Raw genomic sequence first — 24,275 nt, 5'->3', positions numbered from 1 at the left:
TGAAAAGGAAGCTCTACTTCCAGGGAGCAAAAACCTTCTCTCTACCCATAATAAAGGATTCTTCCCAGCACCCTCCTTCAAACATCTTGTATTCTCACCACTTTTTTAGGCAAACTGAAAGGGAAATTGGGACTTCAGAAGACCAGAGGAAGTGAGCCGACAAAGTAGCATCATTTAGGAATACTTGTGAGAGGGTCTGTGGATCATCTATTTTACAGTCTCTTGCAGAGTTTGTTAAATTGAGGACTTCCGTACCCTCCTCAAACTTCGGAATGTGTGCAGGGGTTCTGTGTTTTTAAAAAGCCCCCAGGAGTTTTTGGCACATGTTAACCTCAGAGAAATATGGGAGAGGGTACAGGAGGAGGGGAATGGATGGGGGAGTGGGTAGAGATTAGAATATGCTGAGTCTTGAATCCATATTCAGAGATGAGTGGCTCACATCAGGAGGGAAGAGGGACAGCTGGTCAGATAGGGCCTGGGCATGTGGCCCACCAACCCACACCTCTGCCAAGAATCTCATAGAGATCCTCTGGGAAGTTAACACAGTACCCTTTCTCTCCTAGGCCAAGAAGAGGTATAAAGGGGAGGTGGATGTGAAGGCCCTTTAATGCCCCTGCTTCCTTGGGAGCCCACAGCTCAAAAGCTCTTAGTGGGGGAGGAGATCCATCCACTCCCAATTCAGAGAGCAAAGTCCAGTTACAGACTGGGGAGACACCTGGTGGACAAAGAGGAAAAAAGCACAGAAACAAAGGTAATGGAAAATAATTTTTTTCACGAAAACTGGAAAAGTCTCTATAAAAAGTCCTAACTCCAGCTGTCTGTCTAAAGTAACACATAATGGAAACGGTGTCCAGGAGGCAGGCACTCTGGGCTCATAGCTTCCTATCGCGGTTCCATGGCCAAGCAATCAAGCAGGAGGAAGCTCCCATCTCAATCTGAGGCACTGATAATTACAGAGCTAAGTACCTAGTATCGATTTTAGCAGGTGCCACCTCGTGCCTGGCTCTACAAAGCAGGGAACAGGGGGACTTGATACTCATCATGTCACCCTTTGGCTCCAAAAGCCTAAAGGATGCAGTTTCAGGAAGAAGTCCCTACTCTATTTTCAGGGGGTATGACCTCACTACCTTGAATTTGACTTGCTCATTCCCATCTCAGCTTTTCTCTCTACCTGGATCTCTCTCCCTAGATGCTCAAATGATCCACTACTTCTAGTTCTTAAGGCCCCAGCTCACATGCACTCTGCTGACCTTTCTAGACCATTTTCATCTATGCTAGCCTATTAGCACTCTATCGCATTACTATTTTCTTTATAGTATTTTTACTAACTAAAACATTTTGTTTATTTGTTCATTGCTTGTCTTGTTTTTTCAACTAGAACACTGGATCTGTGGAACCAGACCTTATTTTTCTTTTCAGTGCTATTCAGGACTGTGAAAAAAGCCAAGCACATAGTAGTTCTTGGAAATAGCCACTAAATTGAATTTCCTCACTAGGAAATCCTGCCCTAGGTTGAGAAGGGCCCACAGCTCAGGACTACAGGACAGAGAAGTTGTAGCAGAAGGCCAAGAAAGCATCTATGGCCCAGCCTGTCCCATCAGGCTCATTTCAGTGACTGCTCTGCTTTGCCTTCACTTGAAGGCTTAGAGGTGTCTGACTGATAGGGTCTGGGGTCCTGGCCTGAGTTAAGTCTCAGAGTTTTGGGGCATAGCCCCTTTTTTGCCAGAAGAGGGCTTTTTGGCCACTAGTCCATTGTCATCCTTGATCTTCTTGAGTCGGGCTTTGCTCTTTGGAGGGATGGAGAAGGTGAGAGAGTTCTTGTTGAACTCAAGTGGAAAGACACCCACATCTCCATCAAAGCGGTTCTTGGAAACCTGCAGATAGCGTTTCCCTGGCCCAGTTACCAGTTTCCTGTCCTGCAGGATCAGAACGTTGTCTGCTTCTTGGCTTGCCTAGGAGATAGGGGGCAGAAAGAAGAAGATAGGAATAAGAAGACATATGAGTGAAACAGAAAGGAAGACTAAAGGTGCAGTGAGGAGTGATAAGAATTGGAAAAGGAAAAGTACTCCCCCATCACTAAAGCTCTTTGAATAAGTGATGTTGGGACCACTTAAGTCTCCGAGTTCACTCATCACAAGCTTGCTACTGTCTCAGACTTTGTCTGTGCTGCTCCCTTGACTTGCAATACCGCTCCTCCCCAGCGGGCCACCCTACTCAACCCAGCTTTTCATCAATAGGTCTTAATCTAAACATCACACTTCAGTAAGACCATGCTTGATCTCCTGAAGAAAATATCACCATTTCTTCACTTCTGTTGCATTATTCTCTATCTCAGCCCCATGTCTATTCCGTTATGGCACAGAGTTTGTACTCCTTACCCTGAATTTCCTGTGCCTAGCCCAGGCCTGGCATGTAATAGGCACCCAGTGTACCACTGGAAGCTTTAGGATTGGGCTGGTCCTAATGTTCAGAAGGCATTCCCATGTACTTGATTATCTAACACCTACTGTCTGCCAAACTACAGCCCAATGATTGTTGACACTGCCTCTGGGAAGTCTCCCCAGATGTCCAGGCTAACTCAGATCTCTCCTCTTTGTTCCCTAAGTACCTATGCTGCCTATCACAGCTCTCATCACACTGAGCCATAATCACTATCTCACTGCTCCCCTCCTAGAGGATGTGAGCTCCAGAAGGGCAAAGAACCAACTATTACTAGCCTTTGTATTCCTGGTGCATGTATTCCTCATGTCATGGTCCTAGAGATATTGCCTCTTGCCTCTCCCACTAGAGTCAAGATGATCTAAGGCTGACTGAGACCTGTCTCTGGTCACATCTGTCCCCTGTACTCTCTAAAGCCTGAGTCCCTTTAAAGCACACTCACTTTGGCTGAGCCAAAAATGGATGCTGTCTGCAGTTCCTTGTCATCATCCTCCTTCCGGGGGTGAATGACCAGTGTCACATGGCAGTTATTGTCTGTTGCAAACTTCCGAAAGGCCCCAACGATGTAGTCTTGAGCTGCGATCCTGTTCCCACCCAACAAAACAAAGAGGTAACTGGACAGTCAGAAAGGCAAAAACATAGTCTTTTTTTTTTTTTTTTTGGTAATGGGTATTGAACCCAGGCAGTATAAAGGGTATTGAATCCAGGCACTTACCACTGAGCCACATTCCCAGTCCTTCTTGTTTTTTATTTTGAGACAGGTTCTCACTAAGTGGCTTAGCGCCTTGCTAAGTTACTGAGACTGGCTTTGAATTTGTGATCTTCCTGCCTCAGCCTCCTGAGGAACTGGGATTATAGGCATGAGCCACTGTGCCCAGCTCAAGAACAAACACATATATCTCCCCACAAAGCAATCCAACTTTACTTTCCACCTCCCTCTACCCAAGGACTCACAATCAGCCCCTCATCCATACTTCCTGCTGCCACACCCCCTGCCTCTAAATAATACATACAGGGTGGTAGGTACCTGTACACCTCTCAGAAAACAAGAGAGTACAGCGTATGTACCTAGAGGCCAGCTGCCTCAGAAGACATGTGTTCAAGTTAGACAAGAAGACATCACCTGTCTGTAGACAGCTGCTCGTGACCCATCATGAACTGCAAGTTGTCAATGACCACATGACAAACATCATAGACGTAGACTGCATGTTGCATTGTGTCTATTACAGACCTGGGAAGAAGAGGAGGCAATGAACTCAAGAGTCAATCACAAACAGCTCCAGACAACCCAGGCAGAAGAGCCAGCATCCTGAAATTCTGCAGGCAATCTGTTCTTCCCTCCCATTCTTTGAAAACCCCAAACCTGTCTAAGGAGACCTGGAAGGAGTTCCCACTGGAGTTGGAAAGGGAACCAAAGGTGCAAAGTGCTGGGATTTGTCTGGAAAAGCAAAGTGTCTGAACTCTGAGGATCTCACCTGATGCTCTGCTGCCCGTGGAAAGTCATGAAATAGAGGGGCAGGTCCTCAAAGCGGTCAGCCCACTCTTCATATTTGTCCAGTTGTTCTTCCAGCCGCCCCACGGCAAACTGGGTCAGCATGACCCGGGCTAGTCTCACATTGCTGATCTCAAAGCTACCCCATAGTGTGTTCACCCCCTGGGTACACAAATCCAGGGCATACTCACTGATGAATGTGGTCTTTCCACTGCCTGTTGGCCCTGTAGGGGGGATGAACACAGTCCTGGGTGAGAAGAAAAGTCCAACCCTTGAATCAAAACACTGGTCAGAGCTACAAAGCTGGGAGGGAAAGCCTCCTTAATATTTCAGTGGCCTAAACCTACATACTGTTGTCACCTGATTTTCTGTCCCTTTAACCAAAGCAGGATTTCCCAGAGGGTCACCTGTGAAGACTGTTAGCTCGCCTTTCCGGTGCCCCTTCAGGAGACGATTGAGGTCTGGAAAGCGGCTCCAGCGGACACCAGCTGCTTGCTCCACATTTGACAGTTCTCCTAGCACCTCTTCTCGAAGCTGCCGGAAGGACACAATAGATTTGTGCCAGGCAGGCAGGGCAGTACGAAGAATACGAGAAAGATTTAAGCCTTGGTTCATGGCCTCAAGGGGACGGGGCTGTTGTTCTCCAGGACGCACCAAAGAGCATCTCTTGGGGTTCAGTTTTCGGGCAAACAACTTGGCAGCTTCCCAGGACCGAAGGTCATCCCCTAGCCAAAACACAATCCGTCGGAACTGTTCAAGGTAAGGGAGTAAGGCAGGGGGTAAGCAGACAGTTCCTCGGGGGAGGGCAAGGGTGGGCAGCCCCGTAGACTGGTTCAAGGCCAGGCTGTCCAGCTCACGACTGGTCAGGACCACCTCAACATCTCGACGGCTGATCAGTGGTAATCCAAACAGGTTGTGGTAGGCACCAGGCCGGGGAATTGTGGTCTCCATGTAGTGTACTCCGTCTCCCTGGCCTTCAGCCCCTAGTAGCTTCAGGCCTCGTAATCCTAAATCCCGAGGGGAAAACCAAGGGAAGACCAGGCTTCGAGCAGGTCGCAGATATCGAACACTGAAACGCCTGAGTGTGTCATCTGTCACTTTGGTAAGGCCAAACATCACACGAGCCAACTGGGCTTCCTCTGGGTCAGGCAACTCCCAGAGAGGTATTGCTCTGTCCCAGATCCTCCGGACCTCCTCCATGTCTTTAGCTTCTGGGGCCTCAGTAAGCAGGGCCCCCTCTCTGGCCCCATCCCCTCGTCCCTCCACACTGGCCTGGAGGTCTTCCCAGCTCCCCTCTGCTAAGCTGGTCATGCAGAGAAAGCGGCCTGTGGTCTTGTCAATGAAGAGACTGAAGGAAGTGGCAGCACCAGTCTGATTCTTGAGGTCTGAGGACCCCACAAAAGGGCTTGGTGCTCGAAGGCAACTGTAGCCATCTTGGAAAGGGATTCCATGTGCCCGCAAATACTGCCGAATTTCAGTTGTAGTTAGAGGCAACACTGGTACCTCCAAGGCTGGAAGAGCTTCCTTCCTGTACCTGCGACGAGAAGAGCCTGGGACCAAGCTTCTGGGCAGACCCCTCCGACCCATCCACTCTCCACGCAGGGGCAGCAAGATCCGCAGGGGGTATGCTCCCCGTAGGAGGACCCACATTCTTAGTGGAGTAGGAAGTCACCACTTGAAAAGCCCTAAATGCCTGGTTTGGGTGCCTTCATTTCCCTAGGGTCAAACCCTAGGGAGCACTCCACAGAGTTCACTTTAGCTGGCTTGTCTCCCCTAAAACTTGTCATAAACATCCCCCTGAATCTTCCTCAGCCTTTTTACATTGCTACTTCACATCTCTGCCCATCCACGTGACCCTTTCACATCGGTGTCCCTCTATAAGCCTCCCTTATCTCAAGGGTCCTTTACGGTTTCTCTCACTCCTGTGACCCTCTACACAGTCCTTGTCGCTAGTATCTGTATCATTTTCTCACCTCTACCACCCCTCCACATACTCTTCTCGTAGTGCTCATCTCTACAGTCACAGTCTTCTGCATCCTTTTTGTGGAACCTCTATTTTAGGACTCCAGTGGAGACCCCCTTCGCCGCTCCTTCCCCTTCACTGGGACCCTCCACACGGCTAGGACGCTACTCTACGACTCCTGCCAGTCTGAACCCAGAAGAAGGCGCCCCTCTCCTCTCTCCCTGTGTCTTCTCCCCATGTCCTTCCTCCGCTGTTTCTAGGAGGTCCACGGCTCGGGTCCCTGCTCGAGCGTCACCACCCTGATCGTTCCACTTCTGCCCACAATGTGAGTCGTTTGCACGCGCCACTCGCGGTAACCTCGGAAGCAAAACTCTGGAGCTCGAACGTCTCCGGAACCGGAAGCTCGTCCTCCGTCCCGCCCCTCCCCCCGCTCCTGGGCTCCACTGCCCCCAAGCTGTAGGTATGACTGCGCGCGGGACTCCGAGTCGCTTCCTGACCAGTGTCCTCCACAACGGACTGGGTCGCTACGTACAGCAGCTACAGCGTCTCAGCTTCAGCCTCAGCCGCGACGCGCAGTCGTCCCGCGGCGCCCGGTGAGTGCGGGAAAGCGCACGGAGGTGGGGGGAAGGAGTAACGATTCCCCGCAGACGTCGCCCCGGGTCAGGGGTCACCGTGCTCACTCTTCCCGGGTCTCAGGGAGTTCGTGGAACGCGAGGTGACCGACTTCGCCAGACGGAACCCCGGGGTCGTCGTATATGTGAACTCGCGGCGGTGCTGCGTGCCCAGAGTAGTGGCAGAATACCGTGAGTGGCGCCGGGTTGGGGCTGGATGGTGGATCCGGGCTCGGCTCTCTAGCCTCCCCATGCCCGACCCCTGACCTGTCTGCTTCTATTTCCACCCTGCCAGTTAACGGAGCTGTGCGAGAGGAAAGCATCCACTGCAAATCTGTCGAAGAGATCACGATTCTGGTGCAGAAGCTGGCAGACCAGTCGGGCTTGGACGTGATTCGCATCCGCAAGCCCTTCCACACCGACAATCCTAGCATCCAGGGCCAGTGGCACCCCTTCACCAACAAACCGACAACCTTCCTGGGACTGCGACCCCGGGAGCTCCAGGATCCTGTCCCAGCCCAGGTGCAAACACAGTGAAGAGTTGCCCCACCAACTCCAACCCTAGACTTGAGACTGTTGCCCCAATAAAAGTGGTTCTTCCTCTTTCTTCCACATTGTTAGGGATCAGTGACCTTGTGATTCTAAATTAGTCCCTAATTCTAATCCAGTTGGCATCCCTGAGACCTGAGATGATAGAGCTTTCAAGTATTATACAGGGTCTTTGTTTTCTGAAATCCAAATTGATTATGGTAATCTCAAACCCTATAAAGGGTTTCACAGCTGGCTTCTGAAGAATCCCTGATGTCCTATTGCCACAACCTTTAATCTAGAGAGCTCCTCTCCAGGGCTGGACATTGGGCAAGGCACTGTCTATCCATGTTTTTGTGTACAGATTAGAAAACTGAGGTCATTAAACTTACTAAACATCACACTTGAGTTCTTACTTCAAAATATGTGCATTGTTAAAGCATAAACTGGAGATTTCATTATCCTAAAACCAGAAGCAGAACGTATAGCTCTGTGTCATTAGAATCAAAGGCACTGTGATTAATCTAGGCCTGACTCCTGGAGGGAGTTCCTGGTAACAAGATTTCCCTTGTCCCAGTTGCATCCCCACCCTCAAGACCCTGATTTGTGCAGCTATGAATCCACATCTTCTGTTGAACCAGTGGGTGGGAGGTACTGGAAAGCTGCTTACAAGAACAGGAAGACTGATAAATAGGGAACATCTCCTAAGCTTAGTTTTCAAAAGGCAGGGAAGCTGGGTGTGGTGATGCATGCCTGTAATCCAGTGGCTGGGGAGGCTGAGGCTGGAGGATCAGAAGTTCGAGGCCAGCCTCAGGACTTAGTGAGGCCCTAAGCAACTTAGTTAGGCACTGTCTCAAAAATAAAAAGCTGGGAATGTAGCTCAGTAGTAAAATGTCTCTGGGTTCAATCCCCAAAACCCCAAATAAACAAGAAGACAAGGAGCCAGGCATGGTGACACGTACAGGAAGTAAACATCAGGATACCTTTGTGTGAATTTTTGAACTGTTGTAATTTTCTCCTTTGTTATGACCTTATCACCACAATTAATGAATAATGTGAGCCTTAATAAAAGGGCCTGTGTGCCCCCCCAGCGTAGCCTGGATGGAAGCTGAGGATCCCAGTTTTCCTCAGCAAATAGTTGAATGGGGAGCAAAGCCAAGCCTGAATGCAAAAATCACTGTAGCACCTTCTCTATAGGCTCAGTCTGTACCCTGATGATTAGGGTGAGCTAATTTAGACCAACCAGACTACTCACAGATGTGGGGAAAGAGGATATTTATTAACCAACATTGGGGGAGGAGCTGAGCCCAGGCTCCCCACTCTCACATGCCTATTCCACCCACCGGGGGATGAGTGGGGGCATTCCTAAAGAACTGCAGCCGTTCTCACAATAAATACATTCATTGTGGGGTGGGGGAGTGGGAGAGGTTGGGTGAAGGGCAGTAAAAACCCGTGGGATTCCACGTTCTCAGCTACAAAAATAACAGTCATCCTCACCCAATGGGAATGGGGGAGCTCAGTCAGGATTGATTGTCCCATATGGGCCTGAAGACTTCAGAGGCCCCTGGACTCTGAAAGTGCCCCGGTGAGGTAGGACAGGGGTGGGAGCCAAGCATCCAAACTCCCAGCCTCTGCCCTTTGCATAGTTCCAAGAACGGGCTTTGTGTGCCAGGTGAGACATCAGTCCTCTTCTCCCCCTGCTGTGGCCTAAGGGGAGCAAATGCTTGGTCCCCAAAAGGGAGGCTGGCTCATTGAGTGCAGTGTTGGTCACTCGTCCCAGGGAAGGGTCTGCAAAGACAGCTAAATGGGAGGGGGATCTCCCTTTGAAATGTCCACGGACCAAACCTGCCAGACACAGGTCCAAGGCAGCAAGGGGAGGCTCAGAGGTGCATGTGGATGGAAATGTAAGCACATGTGTGGTGGGTGTGTTTCCACATATGCACAGGGAAAGAGCTCTGTTGCTCTTCCTTGTGACCAAGGGGTGGGGGGAGCTGACTCACAAGGGCTGCACAGGAAGGCAGAAGAGGGGAATGATGCAGTCTTACCTCCCAGGCTGGCCTGATCCCAAGCTCTTGCCAAAGGGGTCAACACATGGGGCTGGGGCTGGGACTGCAGCAGACAACTAGATAGGGATGTGACAATTGGGAGGGTACCCCAAATCCAGAAGGGATGAAAACCAAGAATGCAGCAGGAGAGGGTGGGGTGGGACACTGCAGCCCAGCTGATGAACATTCTTCCATGTGCACATGTGAATGTATGCAGGGCTCAGGTGGCTAGCAGAGGTCTTATTTGGCTTCAGGATGATCCAGAACACAGGGCGGTGCAGAGGGTGGTGACATTGAGGTCATCTGGATCTGCAGAGCCCTACCTGGGAGAAAGGAAAGGTTGAGCAGATAATGGAAGAGGAGAATGGAGTCCTCCTCCCAAGCATTTAGGTTAAGAAACAGGAACTGTGTCTGGATCAGCAGAGCAAATGGTCCCCAGGGAGCACCTACCTCTGAGGAGCACCGGTGGGCCTGGGCTGCTCATACATAGGTCTTGGAGACTGAGAAAGGGGCTTTGGCTGGGCCTGACTGGCCAGCCCTACAGAGACATCAAAAAGTTGGGAGGAGGGCATGGAGTGGGGGTGTGAAGGAGGGTGGCTATGTTGGGAAGGCAGCAGCCCAGCCTGGGGTACACAGGCTGGCTTGGAAGAGAATTTGTTAGGGGAGGCTGGGCTCAGACAGAGCTCTCATCTAGCTGCTCTACGAGCTGCGTGTGCTTCCTCTTCTCCAGGATGCGGCTGAGTTCCTCAGCGAAGGAGCAGGGCCCTGCTGGTACTCCATTGTTGCTCTGCCTCAGGAGCACATAGCTGTTGCCATTCATCCTCCGCAGCCGGCTCGGTAGTGCCACCAGCCCATTGGTCAGCTCAGCCGGTGGTGGTGGAGGTGGTGGGGGTGGTGGGGCTGGGGCACCCTCCCCAGGGATGATCTGGAGGCAGCTGCTCTCCAGTCCCTCAGGCTCCTCCCCATCATCACCCTCATCTTCCTCTCCAGGACACTGGCCTGAGACTGTCTGCAGCTGCACAGCAGAGCCCCCTACCCGGCCAGCCCGACCCAGTGAGTATTTCCGTCTTCGTCCTCGTCTGCCTCCCCGCAGACAAGCTACATAGAGGAGGGAGGAGGCCAGGATGAGGCAGAGGCCACCAAGTGCAGCAATGGCTAGCACATAGAGCAGCCTCACGTTAGGTGCCAGCTGTGCCCCAGGCGTGGCAGGGGCTTGTGGAGCTGGGGCAGGAGTGGTGGGCCGGACTGTGAGGCTGTAGGAAGCCAGTAAGGTACGGAGGCCATTCTCCTCAGCATAGCAGCCATAGTTGCCACTGTGCTCAGGCTGTGTGTCTGTCACTAGCAGCCCATCCACGCCCACACGGTAGCCATCCTGCCCATCACTTAGGCCTTTGCTCCCATTGAGTAGCCACAAAGCCCGGGCCAGGTTGGATGGCTGGTCACAAGGCAGAAGGACATCATCACCCCGGAGCACAGAACGGGTCTTCAGTGGTAGTGGTGGCCCTGGGAAGTGGGGTTGAAAAGTCATTACCTACCTATCCCAGGAGGGCATTGGAAATGGCAAGCCAAAGTGCTCACTGCTGAGACCCTGGTACTAAGCATAGAGTCTAGAATCAGTGACAGCTTACCAAGTCCGTGTGCTCACACTCCCACCCGAGGTTCCCATGGCCCTTCCCAGGATGCATGTGGCTCCTGGGCGCATTTCCCTTCTCTTCTGCTCCCATGCTGTCCTGTGATTTCAGTCTGTGCCATCTGCCGGTGACTCCTAATCTCTACTTCCAGCACAGACCTCTCTCCTGAGTGCCAGACTTGACTATCTACTATATTGGGCATCTCCACGTGAAGTCTCTTGGGCACCTAACTAAGGCCAAAGCCTCACTTCCAAACTAAACCACTTGCTTTGAATTGCTATTATGGTGAATGGTGGCACCAGCTGCTCAGTTTCCCTTGCCTGTCTTTCCTCCCCACCTTTGTATGTATCCAGCTTTCATCAGAATATCTCTCAGACCTGTTCACGTCTCTCTTTCCACGACTGCCAAGCCACTCAGCTCCCTATCGAACCCATTCTCTAAGAAGTAGTTGGGTGATCCTTTAGAAACACAAATCTGATTCGTGCCACTCCCCTGGCCTATAACTCTTCAGAAGTGTCCTGTCACTTTTCAGATAAAGACCCAAATCCTCAGCATGTTACTGGCCCACCTCTCCAGCATCTTCGGATGCTCTAACATGCAGAGCTCCTTCTGCCTGCTGTTCCCTCTGCTTAGGTGTCATTGCCCTACCCCAGGACCTCTGCCTACCTGGTTAAGTTGTGGGAGACAGCCCAGCACAATGGTCGAAAGTACAAATTGAGTCAGATGCTAAGGGTTAGGTTTAAATTCTGACCCTGCTGTTTGATAGCTGAGTAACTGTGATCAGTTTACTCATATTCCTTGTGCCTGAAGGGTTGTCTCTGAAGGGGATAATAATGGCACCTCTCTCATAGGGTGCTGTGAGAATAAATGTACATAATGACATGTGTTTACATCAGTGCCTGGCACATAGTAAATACTCGTACACATTAGCTATGATTATTAACATTTGTTCTTCCTTCATACATCACCTGATCTTCCTTGGGGAAATATCCACTACCCTTCTGAACCTTGTCATAGTTATAATCATTAATAATTGTAATTGATTGTTGGTGTGATCATTTGAGTGCTTGCCCCCCACCACCACTTGGCTGTAAGCTCCAGAAGAGAAAAGACACTAGACACTTTTTTTTATCCATTGCTGGAGATCCATCACAGGATCCCATACGTGCAGACAAGTGCTCTATTACTGAGCTACGTCCCTCGCCTGACACTTTATTTACATCTTGAACCTGTTTCTTCGTTTATAATTTGTTTGGGCTGTTGAGCTCTTATTCTGTGCCAGGCTGTGTGCTGGGTACTCCTCACTGAAGGCACAGTGCAGCACTCATATACAAACACGCCCATACAGTGACAGTAAATGGCAAAGAGAACAGGCTCTGCAACCAGACCCACACACATCCAAGAGTGTCACCTACCTGTATCCCTGCTGCCCTCACAGCCTCTGTTTCCTCTCTCTATGTCCTGTATCAGTGCTGTCCTGGGGACAAAGGATCAGGGTTCATGAACAAGGGGAACTGGGCTTTACTTTCCCCACTGAACGGGCTGATAGGGCTATGAACCAATGACTAGCTCCCACATCCCCTGTGACTGGCAGGCCTTCCTCCTCCACTTGGGCCTCATGTGACCCTCCCTGCCCCCACCAGCTACTCTGGAACCTGTTGGCTGTGGTGGTGGCTGCCACGCAGGCATGGGTGCTGGGGTCCCAGCCACAGTAGGGGTCCCGTGCTAGAATGCAGTCATAGCAGGAACGGTAGCGGAAGCAGCTGGACAGTGGTAGCTGGATGACTCCACTTGGGGCCCCCACGTAGAGGCTGTGCTGGAAGCCAGAGAGGACACCTGGTTGGCAACACCCCCCACTCCCATTTACAGAAATACACACAGCCTCCCCACTCCCCCTGTTTCAGCAAGGACATATTGAGAGTCAGAAATCAGGGGTACCTGCATTGGAGAGATGACTAGATTCTCCACAGACTGGGGCTCCCTGAACACTTGTGTCTCTTCGATAATGTGCATCCCAGAGCCCAGGACAACGGCCTTATGGATCCAGCCATCAGCTGCCATGGAAAGGGAAGAAAGTCAAACCCAAACAATGTGATCTTCCCTCTGCAGCCCACAGGAGGCCTGATGGAAATAGCTCAGGAATTATGAGGTGAGGAACAAGGATTCAGCAGTAGCAATGGCCCCTTAGGATACTGGGAGCTCCAGGATAGTCTTGGCAGGAATGGTTGGGTTTAGAAACATTAGTGATCAAAGCTAACAGGGATCAGGGATTTGGGTAGAAGCACCTGTGCCCAGAAAGAGCAGGTCATAGATGACTCCAGAAGGTGTGGTGACGGGTGTTCCTGTGAGGTGTGTATAGCGCACATTTCGTTTGAGCAGCAGGGGCCGTCCACGTGTGGGTACCACAGGACGAGCCATCAGTGGGTGCAACTTCACGAAGTCCAGGACCAGGGATGGCAAATCTTGGGATGAGTTGTAGCCTTGGCTGCGCAATGAATCTGTGATGCACTGGGGTGGGGGGATGGGGGTGGTGAACCTCAGGACTCTTACCATCTGCTTCCCATAAGGCCAGACCTTCCTGCCCCTCCCAGGGCTCTGTCTACTCAGCACTGGTCCTATGTCTGAATGCTCACCGAACCAGGCCGGGGTTCAGGCACCCCACCCTCATAGCGACCCCAGCGCCGGACACCATCCTGGTATTCCATGTAGGGCCCTGCGAAGACAGCCTGCACCTCGGCCAGGTCATAGCGGCAGATGGCTGAGGCCTCCAAGGTCTTCCTAGGAATGGGACATAGGGGAATAGACTGAGTCACACTAGTGGAGCCTTCTCCCAACCCACGTTTAGCCTGGAGCCACTGTTTCCTTGTCTAGACCTGACTGTAGACCTTTAAGGCCTGTTCCATGGGTCAGTGGGCTTCTGTGGCCTCTGGCCCTAGGCTAGCTTGATGCCTGATGTTCTCATTTTGCAGCCAGTCTTCCCCACAGTGGACCTCATCCTCACTGACCTCTGCTCCAGCCCGCGTTGTTCCCAGTCCTTGCCTCCCCACTGGCCCTGCACTTACCACTGTGTGGTCAGTGTGAAAGTGGCATAGAAGTGTGTGCGGGCTGAGGTGTCAGCATCCAGGCTGCAGACCCCACGCAGTGTCTCATACTGTGGAATGTGGCATATGAGACGAGCCTTGAGGAAGGATGTCCACTTCTTCTGCAGGATCTTCTTCCCTCCCAGATCTCCCTGGGGAGGTAGAGCAAAGAGGTCAGGGAGCAGGGTCAGAGGTCCAGCCTCTGCCCCTACTTCAGCCATATCTACCTTGCACACACGGGCCACACGAGCCACACGGTGGCTGCTGCGGCTCTGAGTGAAGCTGCTGGAGCCTTCCTCGGCGGCACGCTCCGTGAAGAAGTAGTAAACCTTGTCATCGTCACCCACTGCACTGGCCTTGCTCTCCCGTACCAGCACAGAGAACACAAACTCAGCATCTGTGGGTTGAACAGTTAGGTGTCTTCTGAGACAGGTTGGGGACTTCTGCCCCTGCCCCATCCCTCCCTCGACACCACACAGAAGTGGAATGAATAGGCTCACCTGGGGACCTGGGGATGGGATGATCAGCTGCCCAAGGGAGTAAAAATGAAGAAATAGACCCCTACCCCCCTTCATCCTGCGCCTCATCCTCCTAACCATTGAGCCAGTGCATTGGGGCCTCCTCAGTTCTCAGAGAATGTGGGTGGCGGCTCCGGCGGATGTCAGGAATGCTCCGGAATTCATACCGTGTGGCTGTGTAGAGGCCTCCATCTGAGGCAGGGACATGCCAGGCATGAGACATGTCATATACAACAGGGCACATGACACATGCAGGTGGCAAGTCCTGTTGACGAGACTCTCTAAATGCCATCCTTGTGAATGAGGGGCTGAGTGGGGAGGAACAGCTGCTCACCAATGATGAGGCCTGTGAAGCCGCGGGCTGGGTCGTAAGGACACTTCTCCTTCCCCTCCTCGAAGCTGCTTGGTAGAGTGAAGGCCTCGGCATCCTGGGGAATGAGGTGCCAACAGTCAGTCGCAGGGCAGGCAGGGGCTGCAGCCCATGGTCAGAACAGTCTGAGGTTGCAGTCTCGGCTGGGGGCAGGCATACTCACAATGGCTGCACAGAGGGGCTGGAAGGCATGAGTCCCACATGCATAAAGGTGGGTGGCATTGAGCCGCTGTAGGAACCGGACATGGTTGTAACACTCAGTCTGTGGGACGAGGTGGGGGAGAGGTGTGAGTCCCCTGCCTAGTTAGAGGCCTCCTCTCTTAATCTACTTTTAGAGTCTGTCTCTTGCCCCTACTCACAGGACAAACAGCTCTTTCTAAGATGCTCATGGGCTTTCTCATTGCCCAGAACACAAAATATCCCCTGGCACTTGCTGTGACACAGCCCTTGGATTACCTGACACCACAGCTTCTCCTGTATCTCCTGCAGCTCCCTCCAACCCCAGTTCAGGAGGTTCCAGGGCTCCCAGCACCCTGAGATGCTTCTCTCCCGCTGAACTCCTTCTCAGCAATGTCCCTAGTCCAGGAGCTTCCACACCCTGTCTCCTTCTCTCCACCTGCTGTCCCTTAGACACATCAAACTCACCTTGTCAGGAAGCAAACTCATCTCCCTAACCTACATCCTCCCTCCTAAACCTGCTCATCCAGTCTTCCCCACCTCCTTCACTGTTCTCAGTCTCGAAGCCAGGAGTCAGGAGTCATCTTCTCACTCCCTCGCCCCCGCATTCAGTCCCTCTTCATGATTCATTTTTTGCCCTAAATTGCTCTTGAACTTGGTCCACTTTACCTTCATCACCACTGCCCAGTTCAAATCACTACCATCATTTCTTCCTTGGACAACATCAGCAGCCCTTCAGCAGACTACCCTCTGCCACTTTTTATCAAAACTGCGCAGTGGATAAGGAATGCTTGCATGTTATACGAAATTTGAAAAGGTACAAGGGGATGTGTTGTAAACAGCCTCCCATTTACCCCTGTCTCCCAGGTAGCCCGTGACTGGGGATTGCTACTACCACTGTCTGGATTCTAGAGATCTTCCACCAATCAACACATTCCTGCTCCTCTCCAACCCAGTTCCCGAAGTACATTTAACAAATGTAAACCAGATCACGTCACCACAGTGGCTCACCAGTGTCCTGAACAAGGAGCCCCACAAGCCCCTGGCCCTGCATCACTGGGCCCTGCCCCTTGCCCCCTTCTCTGCCTCACTCACTCTATGCTGGCCACACTGGCCTTCTGTCTTTCAAATGCCCTAAGATACCACTCTCTTCACTTCTTTGTCTTGTTAATGATTCCTCCTCCTGTCTGTTGCCCAGGGTTTGAGTCTGCCTCTCTCTCTTCTCCCACTCCCTCCCCTGCTGCAGCCCCTGGCATCCATCCCTTCTCTGTTCGCCTACCAGCCCTCTTTCCTTTGACCCATAGGATACCCCAACCTCACCACTACTTTTCCTGCTCTAAATTCAGCCTGTTTTAATCTTTTGGGTGCCTGGGCCAGATAAACATTCCTATAGTGATCTTTCCCTAAGATGTTCACATTTTAAAAGCAACCCCCTCTGCCCCAGGACACACACTGCTTTCAATTCTGGGGAGGAATTCTGTGGTCAAATAAGTTTGGAAAGCACAGGTAAAACCTATCTTAGAACCTTAAAGTTATGCATTGTGGAATTGAGCATGCAGCACTTTCCAAACAAACTTGATCATTAAACACCTCTTTTGAAAATTAATCTCCCTCAGAACATGTGAGAAATATTATCTGAAGTCTTCCCACCTAGAGTGTTGTATGGGAACCACTGCCTCAGTGTCACCTTGGAGCTTGTCAGAACTACTGAATCCTAGGCCCTTCCCAGACTTAATGATTTAGCATCTGCATTTGTAATATACCCAGGTGATTTCACATGTAAAGTTTGAGAGCCCTGAGGTAAGGTATCAAATTGTGAGGGTGCCCATTGTCACAAAATAAAATCCAAAGCCTCTGCTGGGCATTATGGCCTTCCATGACCTGGGTTCCACCTATCTCACTAACCCTGTTATCTACCCACACTGCACCAAGAGGCAGCCTTTTATAGAATCTCCTGGAGGTGCCTCTTTAAATGTAGCTGTCCCAATATCACCCCAGAATCAAGAGTCTCCAGGCCAGTGAACCTTTGGAGTGTGTATTTTTATAAAAGCTTTCCAGATAGATTCTGTTACATAGTTAGATACAGGTCCCCTGCGGATACCTGTTCTTCAGCCAGAAAGGGCTGACATTTCCACAGTGCCCCTCCATGGAATAGTGGGTACTAGAGCTAGTCCCCCACCAAAACCTCATTCCTGTCACCTGTAAAATGGATGACAATACTACTACATAGAGTTATTTTAGAACTTGAGGAAGGTAATAGCTTAAGTGAGCACTTACTAAAGATTACTTATTCTTGTTATCATGATTATAATTTGGGAGTCCTGAGGGGATTAAGATGCCATGACAGGATAAGCTAATAGTCCACCAGATATTCAGATTAGAAGGACCATGCCCAAGGTCTGCCACTGCGGCTGCACTCGTATTTTTGTGGTTGTGCCGTTGACTGGGGAGTTTGTAACACTTCATCTGTGTCCCTATCAACCCCGGCATCCCCAATTGAGGAGGAAGAAAGGAGCTGGGGACAGGGCAGACCACCACATACCTGGTTGTTTTTCCCTTTTTGATGACATTTGCTTTGCATCTCTGGGGAGGCCTCCCACCGGATCTAGCAGGGGTAAAGGGAATGGATAGATGCATTGACAATACCCATTACCCAGAGGGTTTAAGGGAGCTGGCAAAATTGGGATGGGTGAATTCCAGGAGGAACACTGGATGCAAGGGAGACCTGGGCTGGGAAGGGCAGTGCTGTCCAGGGGGCTATGGAAATCTGGCAGGGTTCCAGGAAACTGAGGTCCCTGGGAGCAGGATAAGGCTGTAGTCACTGAGGGTGGTCCAAGTTTCAGGGGCTGACCTCTTTGTGAGCCCCATCTCCTATGTCATGGGCACTGAGAGAGAACAGGGCGCCTCGAGCTCCCACCAGCAGCCTTGCAGAGGCCTCCTCCAACAGCAATGTTGAATAGTTCTGAGCTTGGCCCTTGAAGTGCCGGGTCCCGGAGAGCTCTGGGGAGAGCAGAAGCAGTGAGCCCAGTTTGGGGGCTGCCTCCTGCTCCCAGCCTTGGCTGCTGTGGCCTTTGAAGGTTGAGGGTCTAACCTTCATAGGAAATGGTCATCCGTGGGGTGGCATCTAGTTCTCGGGAAGGTCGCCGCAGGGAGGGTCCAGGGACAGCTGTTGCTGCGAGGAGGCTCAGGAGGAGGGACCAAAGCCTCCCCCACATCTTCCTGGGGAGGCCCAGACCAACAAGACCCCCAAGGGTAGCCAAGGCCAGAGCCACAGGAAGCGATGGGAAACACAGTCACAGGGGTCAAAGTCTAGGAAGGTCACGTGGAAGGTCAGGGGTCATGAGGCCATGGGGTCAAGAAGTCATGGGGCCAGGGAGGATCCTGGAATGGAGGGGTCATGGAGCCACAGGGTTGTGTGGCCATGGAATCACAGCTACGAGGTCAGAGGGAAGGATGGATCACATGCCTTTCTGCATCAAATGCAAACTTCATGGTAAACGGAAGTTGTGGAGTCATAGAGAGTTCGTAGGTTACTGATGGGTCACCTTGCCCCTGATAGCAGGGCTAGTCCTGGTTCTTTGAGGTCCGTTTTCTGAAGGAGGGGGGGAAAAAAAACCAAAACAGGATAAAAATCTCTGATCTGTGGGTGCGTGGAAAATGGATGGCATTACCCAGATTTCAGGGGACACCAAAGGGTGGAGGCCCAGCATCCATAGAACTCCCAGGCCAGAATCAACTCACAGTGATTCTGTCCATTCTGTTCTGATGCAGGAGGCTAGCATGGGAACTTGCCCTCTTTACATAATCCTGGACTCCCTTCAACTCAAACCCCAGGTAATACCCCTCCTCTGGCCAGGTCAGAAGCTCTGCTAGAGAATGAAGCTCTCGTTCTCAAGAGAGAATGCTCCTTCTCCAACAATGGGCAGCTGCTACCCCTGCTGCTGCGGGGGTGCCTTATGCAAGAAGGCCTGAGCAGAGATGTTTAATGGGCCTTTGTTAATTTTGTCCTGTTTTCCCTTTGTTTTTTCTTTTCCTTGGCCTGAGAGCTCCCTCTGGAATTTCTCTTTAATTAGACACTTCTCCTCAGCATTCTTCTCTGAGGGGGTGCGCATCTCTGCCCTGCCTATGCGAGTCCATACTGCACCCTCTGGCTAGGCATCCACACATGTCCCTACCTGCTAGCAGGCACTCACAGGCACAAGGGGGTAGGAGCTAGGTGTGAATATATGGGTCTCCCTAGCTGCACAGGTGTAACATCTGTGCAGGAGACTGTAGTGTGCAAGGTGAGTTAATGGAGACATAAGCAATGTGGAGAAGGTGGACGATGGGATCCCTGAGTTCTTAGCCATCTCCCCTAGAACATCTTGGAGATTATTCCCATACCTGGATCCTCCCTCAAACCAACAATCGGGATTGGGGGACAGGCCTCCCCTGACCCCTTTTACAGGACTCCTGATTTCTGAGGAGGCTCCTTCAGCTTCCTGAGCTGGGCTTGGTGTGGAGGTGGCCCAACTCACCTCATCAGACACCCAGAAGCAGGGTCAGAAGGTGCCACTGGCTTCTCCTCTCTCTTCCAGGTCAAATATTAACTATCTGGCCTTGAAGAGAGGGGAGGAATCAAGAGCTGGCCAGGGATAACAGGAATTTGGAGGGTTTATTCAAGGGTTAAAGGTCAGCACTGCCATGGGAGGGGGAGAGTGGAATATGAGAGGGAGAAAAGAGGGTCCCTGGACCACAGAAAGAGCACTAGTTCCTGGTTTGGGGGCTGGGGCAGCAGGAGGCTTCAGGCAAGCTGCTCATGCCCCACCCCTCACTGTGGAGGCACACCTGTTTACCTTTGGGGCCTCCTATTTGCTTAGCACAGAAGCGGGGAGCCCTATGGCCAGGAGGGATCAGTCCCTAGGATTGGCCAGAAGGAACACACCCCAGGTTAGAGGAACCACTCAGAGTGTGGCACGCGGCACATTTATGTAGGTTCATCCTGAATCAAATGGGCCCGGAGGAAGGTGATGTACATGCACAGGTGTGCATACACATTTACAGGGAGGGCTGTGAGCACATGCATTCACAGGAGAGTCATTCACACGCTCACACTCACAGGGAGGTTTGTGCACACTTATGTTCACATGGAGGGCCATGGCCATGTGTAGTGATATATTTCACATGTAAAGTTGTATTCATATGCCCATTCACTCAGCAGGTCACACAGCCTGAGAGATGGATGATCAGGGTTCTAAACCTACATATGCAGGCTTATATAAAGGACTGCACACCTATTCAACAGGAGGGTCCTGTATTCATGCACACAGGTGTGTAGGGACATGCACACAAACCCATTGATAGTGAGTCAGGCATAGTAATGTTCACGGGAGGGCCAGCCACATGTTGTGTTCACAGAATTCTTGAACAACACATGCAAACAGGGGTCTGATTCTCACTGCAGGCTTGGTGGCTACCAGTTTCTACTGGGGTAGGGTGCAGAGCAGAACTGTATCTTTCTTCCCCAAAGTCCCAATTCTAAGGTCAGATTCTAAGTGTGTGTGTTGTGTTTCTGTGCGGGGATGGCGGGTGTGGGGGTAATGAGGGGAGACTTCTGGGCTTCTGACCTGGAATGAGTGCATAGGTCAAGGCTACTCTGCAAGGGAGGGAGGGAGAAACTAACCCAGGCAGGAGGAGATCCTTAGTTTTACTGGAGATGGAATAAAATACATAACTTAGCAGTCCTCTACCCCCATGCGTACTGCAGTTCTAGATATGGGGAATTAAGGATACCAGTAAGTGGGAGCTCTTAGCCCCCACTTAACCTGTTGGGAAGGAGGACGGGCGGGGCTAAATGAACTAGGCGGAGCATACCATACCCCTCCCCCAGTGGCTAAGCGGGTTCAAGGTCTCCAGTTAACACCCCTCTCTTCGCCCTGAGTTCTACAGTTCGGGTTGCCTGTCCCCTTAACTCTGATCACCGTCTCACTATTAGATACTAAGGTGGAGGAAACTGGGAAAAGGGGACCCCCCCCACCAACAGGATCAATGGAGGATCAGCCGGCTTTCGACCTTCATCCCAGATGTCCACCTGCCTGTAGGCGGTATCTCTCTCTGCCTAGTAGGGTGGCGGTCTCTCCTGGCTCGAGGGAGTCCCTCCCTTGCCACCCCCTCCCTCCACCATCCTGGACAGTCCGCGGTTCTCTCCTTTCGTCAGATCTAACCTCAGTCTCTATTGCTGCAGCTCGAGGACAAGCTCTCCTTCGATCGCGCCGGACGCCGAGAGACGTGACCCAGATCCAGGGGAACACCGTTCGCCACGCGGGTCCCCGCCCCGCTCCAGTCCCAGACTCCGCGGCGGCGGTCTGCGCCCCGCGCGACCCGAGGCCAGGCCCGTGCCCCTCTAAAGCCTTTATGCAGGACTGGGGGTCTTGGCAGTGAGAAAGGCCTGGCCCAGCTCGTAGGGTGGAATGGACGTGGAGAAGGCTTTGCCCGGTCCCCGACCCCCGGCCCGGGCCTGGCCCCGCGGGCTGCCCGCACTCTCCGCCTTCCTCACCTTTGCGCTGGGATCCGGGGCCATAGAGACAGCGACGCGCGGCTCCGCGGCCCCACAGCACCAGCTGCGGGAGGAAGGGGCCGCGGCCAGAGGCGGGGCGGGGGTGGAGGCGGAGCCGGGGGTGGGGCAGGGGCCTGGAGGCGGGCCCACGGGCGGGGCGCGGGGAAGGGCGCTGCTCTCTTCCTTCGCGCCCCCAACCCTAGCACAATAGAGAGGACTTGAGCGTAAAGCTCACACAGCCCTTGGGCATCTGGCGTCCCCTCTCTTCTAGGCCATGCGGCCTGGGCACCGCCCCCTGGTGGGGGCCTCACTGACCGGTTCTCCCTCCACAGGTTTGGCACCCGCCCACCCATTCCCTCTAACCCTCGGACCCCTCCCACTTGCCTACTGCTGGTGACCAGCAAATTTCGTCCTTTGAGGTTTTCCCTCTCCGATGGCCCTCTGGCCTGTTTCTAACCTCGACTTCACTTCTTGCGTTCTCTCCTACCCCGGCCCGTGTCCCTGCTCTCAGCCTAGGGTACTATGGGGTGAGTGCGGGGTGGGGGTTGATGCTACAGTAGGTGGGGATCAGGCGTCTGGGCAGCTCTGAACACAAGGATCTCAATTTCCAGCTCAAAGGCCTCCCGCTGCCTAACTTCAGCTTGAGGTCTGAGGGGGTGGAGGGGATGAAGAGACAGCTTGACCTGAAGTGCACACAGAAAAGTGCCCTTTTCTGAATAAACCACAACCTTTTTTGAGGGGGTGGGTACCAGGGATTGAACTCCGGGGCACTTAACCACTAAGCCACATTCCCAGTACGAGGGCCTAGCTAAATTGCTAAGTCTGGCTTTGAATTTGGGATTTTCCTGCCTCAGCCTCCTGAGTCGCTGGGATTACAGGCATGCAAAGCCACAATCTTTGGCACAGGTTTGCTCACCGAATCCTAGCTCCAACTCAGGTTCACCTCAGGGACGCGGTCACTCAGACACCTGCCTTCCCCTCTAGCTTCTCTTGAACATTATTCTTATTCCAAAACTTGCAGTGCATGTTCCCAAGCAATCAAATATTCTTTCCTTGCCAGGTTTAATCCCTTTCCGGCACCAATTCAGAAACCCCCCTCAGAATCAATTCCCCAACTCCTTTAACTAGGATGTTTTTCCTGCAACCGCAGGCCCTGCCTCCTTTCTATGGTCCTTCCTATGGTCTCAATAAAACCTGAACTCTGGTCATGACCCAGACCAATCCCCTCCCCTACTAAATCTGTGACAACATTGGTGTGGGCCCTAGAGAAGGACCAAGTAAAGGACCACTGGAACTGATTCTTGCACGTGTCCAAGAGTTTGAACAGAATCATGGTGACATTTAGCTGAAGGGGCTCTGAGAAAGACACTTTATCCTTCTTTCTGGATTCCTCAAAGCTCAGAGTTTGGTACTTAATTCTATAAAATCTCAAAGTTTGGAGTGCAGTGTGACTGCAGACGGCTAAACAGCAGGACTCATATCACACTTCCACCCCCAGCTCTAAACTTGTCTACCAGCACTATGAAAACAGGATATGTGTGTGTGGCGGGTTGGGGGAGTGGCTTAAACACTCATATTAAAAAATACACACTTTACTGAGTGCCCAGCTTAAATTTTTTTTTTTTTTTTTTTTTTTTTTTTTCTGGTTGTATTGAGGATTGAACCCAGGGGCACTCTACCACTGAGCTGTAACCCCAGACATTTTTATTGTTTATTTTAAGATGGTCTCACGAAATTGCAGACTGACTTATAATTTGCAATGCTCCTACCTCAGCTTCTGGGGTAGCTGGGATTACAGGTATGCATCACAGCACTGGGCTCATTTCTTTTGTTGTGTCTTATCCTGAGGAATTAGTAGTCCCATTTTATAGAGGGGAAACAGGCTCTAAGAGGTTAAGGAACTTACCTTGGAATTCATTGTTTACAGAAAGTTCTCAAACGAACTGGAAAAGTCTGAGAAAGGGGATGCAGAGGAAGCCTGAGAATTATTACTAGCAAAAGCAGAAGTGTACAAATTTGTGCACAGACTTGTTTTGGGAGAATAGGGAGAAGGGGCATGCAAGAGGCCAGTGAGTTTGATGTGATCAAACAGAAAGTTATTTAGAGGGAAATAGAAGGGAAAAGTCAGATTGTAGTTTGGAAAAGACCACAGAACATCCTGAAAGAGCTGATGGGGAAGATGAGGAAGACAGTGAAGACATGGTTAAGATTAATCTGTAGTCCTTATGTTAATGGGTTGGAGGGAACAATGGGGTGGGAGAGGAAGACTGCCAGCCACAAAGTACCTGACAGGAGAGAAAGTAAACTCAGGGGCCAAGGAGACTGGTGGCATGGATCCCAAGTTCTCATAGATTCAGTGCTAACTTCACATACCTCAGGAGTGACAAACACTCCAAGGTGGTAGGTTCTGAGTCTCAGCTTCACTGAAGTAATCTATCCTCTTTTCAGGTGTTCCTAGTGGCAGACTCAAAACTTTACTTTTTTTTGGCACGCCACTGGGGACTAAACTGCGTGGTGTTTTACCACTTAACTTGCCTCAAACTTGAGATCCTCCTGCCTCAGGCTCTCAGCTAGCTGAAATTATAGGCATGCACCACTGTGACTAGTTAAGACTTTTTTGGCAGGGGTGGGGTGGGGTGGGGTGGTGGTGGTGGTGGTACTGGAGATTGAACCTAGGAGTGCTCCATCATTGAGCTATACCCCAGTCCTATTTATTTTAAAAATTTGGAGACAGGATCTCATTATGTTGTCATCGCGGGCTTCAAATTTATTATCCCTTCTCAGCCTGCATAGTTGCTAGAATCATAGGCCTGTGCCACCACATCTGGCTAACCTCCCACATTTCTAAATGAACAAAATGTATGATTTTAGTATCTTACTTTCAGT

The 24,275-nt window shown here is 51.6% G+C and overlaps 3 protein-coding genes across 6 annotated transcripts; 1 reads left to right on the top strand and 2 right to left on the bottom strand.

Annotated features, from left to right (window-relative positions):
* Positions 1 to 752: 752 nt before the first annotated feature.
* Positions 753 to 6,240, bottom strand: Twnk (twinkle mtDNA helicase). The gene is made up of 5 exons (XM_047552681.1): positions 4,339 to 6,240; positions 3,915 to 4,155; positions 3,563 to 3,670; positions 2,882 to 3,023; positions 753 to 1,952 (listed from the first exon to the last, which is right to left on the bottom strand). The coding sequence occupies exons 1-5, from the start codon at positions 5,579 to 5,581 to the stop codon at positions 1,686 to 1,688; spliced, it is 2,001 nt and encodes a 666-aa protein (XP_047408637.1). The 5' UTR covers positions 5,582 to 6,240; the 3' UTR covers positions 753 to 1,685.
* A 59-nt stretch (positions 6,241 to 6,299) lies between these two features.
* Positions 6,300 to 7,117, top strand: Mrpl43 (mitochondrial ribosomal protein L43). The gene is made up of 3 exons (XM_047552682.1): positions 6,300 to 6,487; positions 6,591 to 6,697; positions 6,801 to 7,117. Exons 1-3 carry the CDS (start codon positions 6,357 to 6,359, stop codon positions 7,040 to 7,042), a joined length of 480 nt encoding a protein of 159 aa, XP_047408638.1. The 5' UTR covers positions 6,300 to 6,356; the 3' UTR covers positions 7,043 to 7,117.
* A 1,176-nt stretch (positions 7,118 to 8,293) lies between these two features.
* Sema4g (semaphorin 4G) lies at positions 8,294 to 21,500 on the bottom strand. 4 transcript variants are annotated; one of them, XM_047552677.1, is made up of 16 exons: positions 21,390 to 21,500; positions 17,946 to 18,446; positions 17,706 to 17,854; positions 17,397 to 17,459; positions 14,841 to 14,939; positions 14,642 to 14,735; positions 14,386 to 14,499; positions 14,017 to 14,186; positions 13,772 to 13,941; positions 13,343 to 13,487; positions 12,995 to 13,217; positions 12,648 to 12,763; positions 12,365 to 12,525; positions 12,125 to 12,186; positions 9,529 to 10,581; positions 8,294 to 9,401 (listed from the first exon to the last, which is right to left on the bottom strand). In XM_047552677.1, the coding sequence occupies exons 2-15, from the start codon at positions 18,067 to 18,069 to the stop codon at positions 9,752 to 9,754; spliced, it is 2,520 nt and encodes an 839-aa protein (XP_047408633.1). In that variant the 5' UTR covers positions 18,070 to 18,446; positions 21,390 to 21,500; the 3' UTR covers positions 8,294 to 9,401; positions 9,529 to 9,751. The 4 variants fall into 4 exon arrangements, with proteins under 4 accessions (XP_047408633.1, XP_047408636.1, XP_047408634.1 ...); XM_047552680.1 differs by having other exon boundaries at positions 8,294 to 9,397; XM_047552678.1 differs by having other exon boundaries at positions 21,058 to 21,460.
* Positions 21,501 to 24,275: the final 2,775 nt, after the last annotated feature.

This window comes from Sciurus carolinensis, chromosome 5, assembly GCF_902686445.1.
Source record: "Sciurus carolinensis chromosome 5, mSciCar1.2, whole genome shotgun sequence".
Taxonomy (NCBI): domain Eukaryota; kingdom Metazoa; phylum Chordata; class Mammalia; order Rodentia; family Sciuridae; genus Sciurus; species Sciurus carolinensis.
The sequence above is the reverse complement of the archived record's forward strand: the minus strand, read 5'-3'. Positions and strand labels throughout refer to the sequence as shown.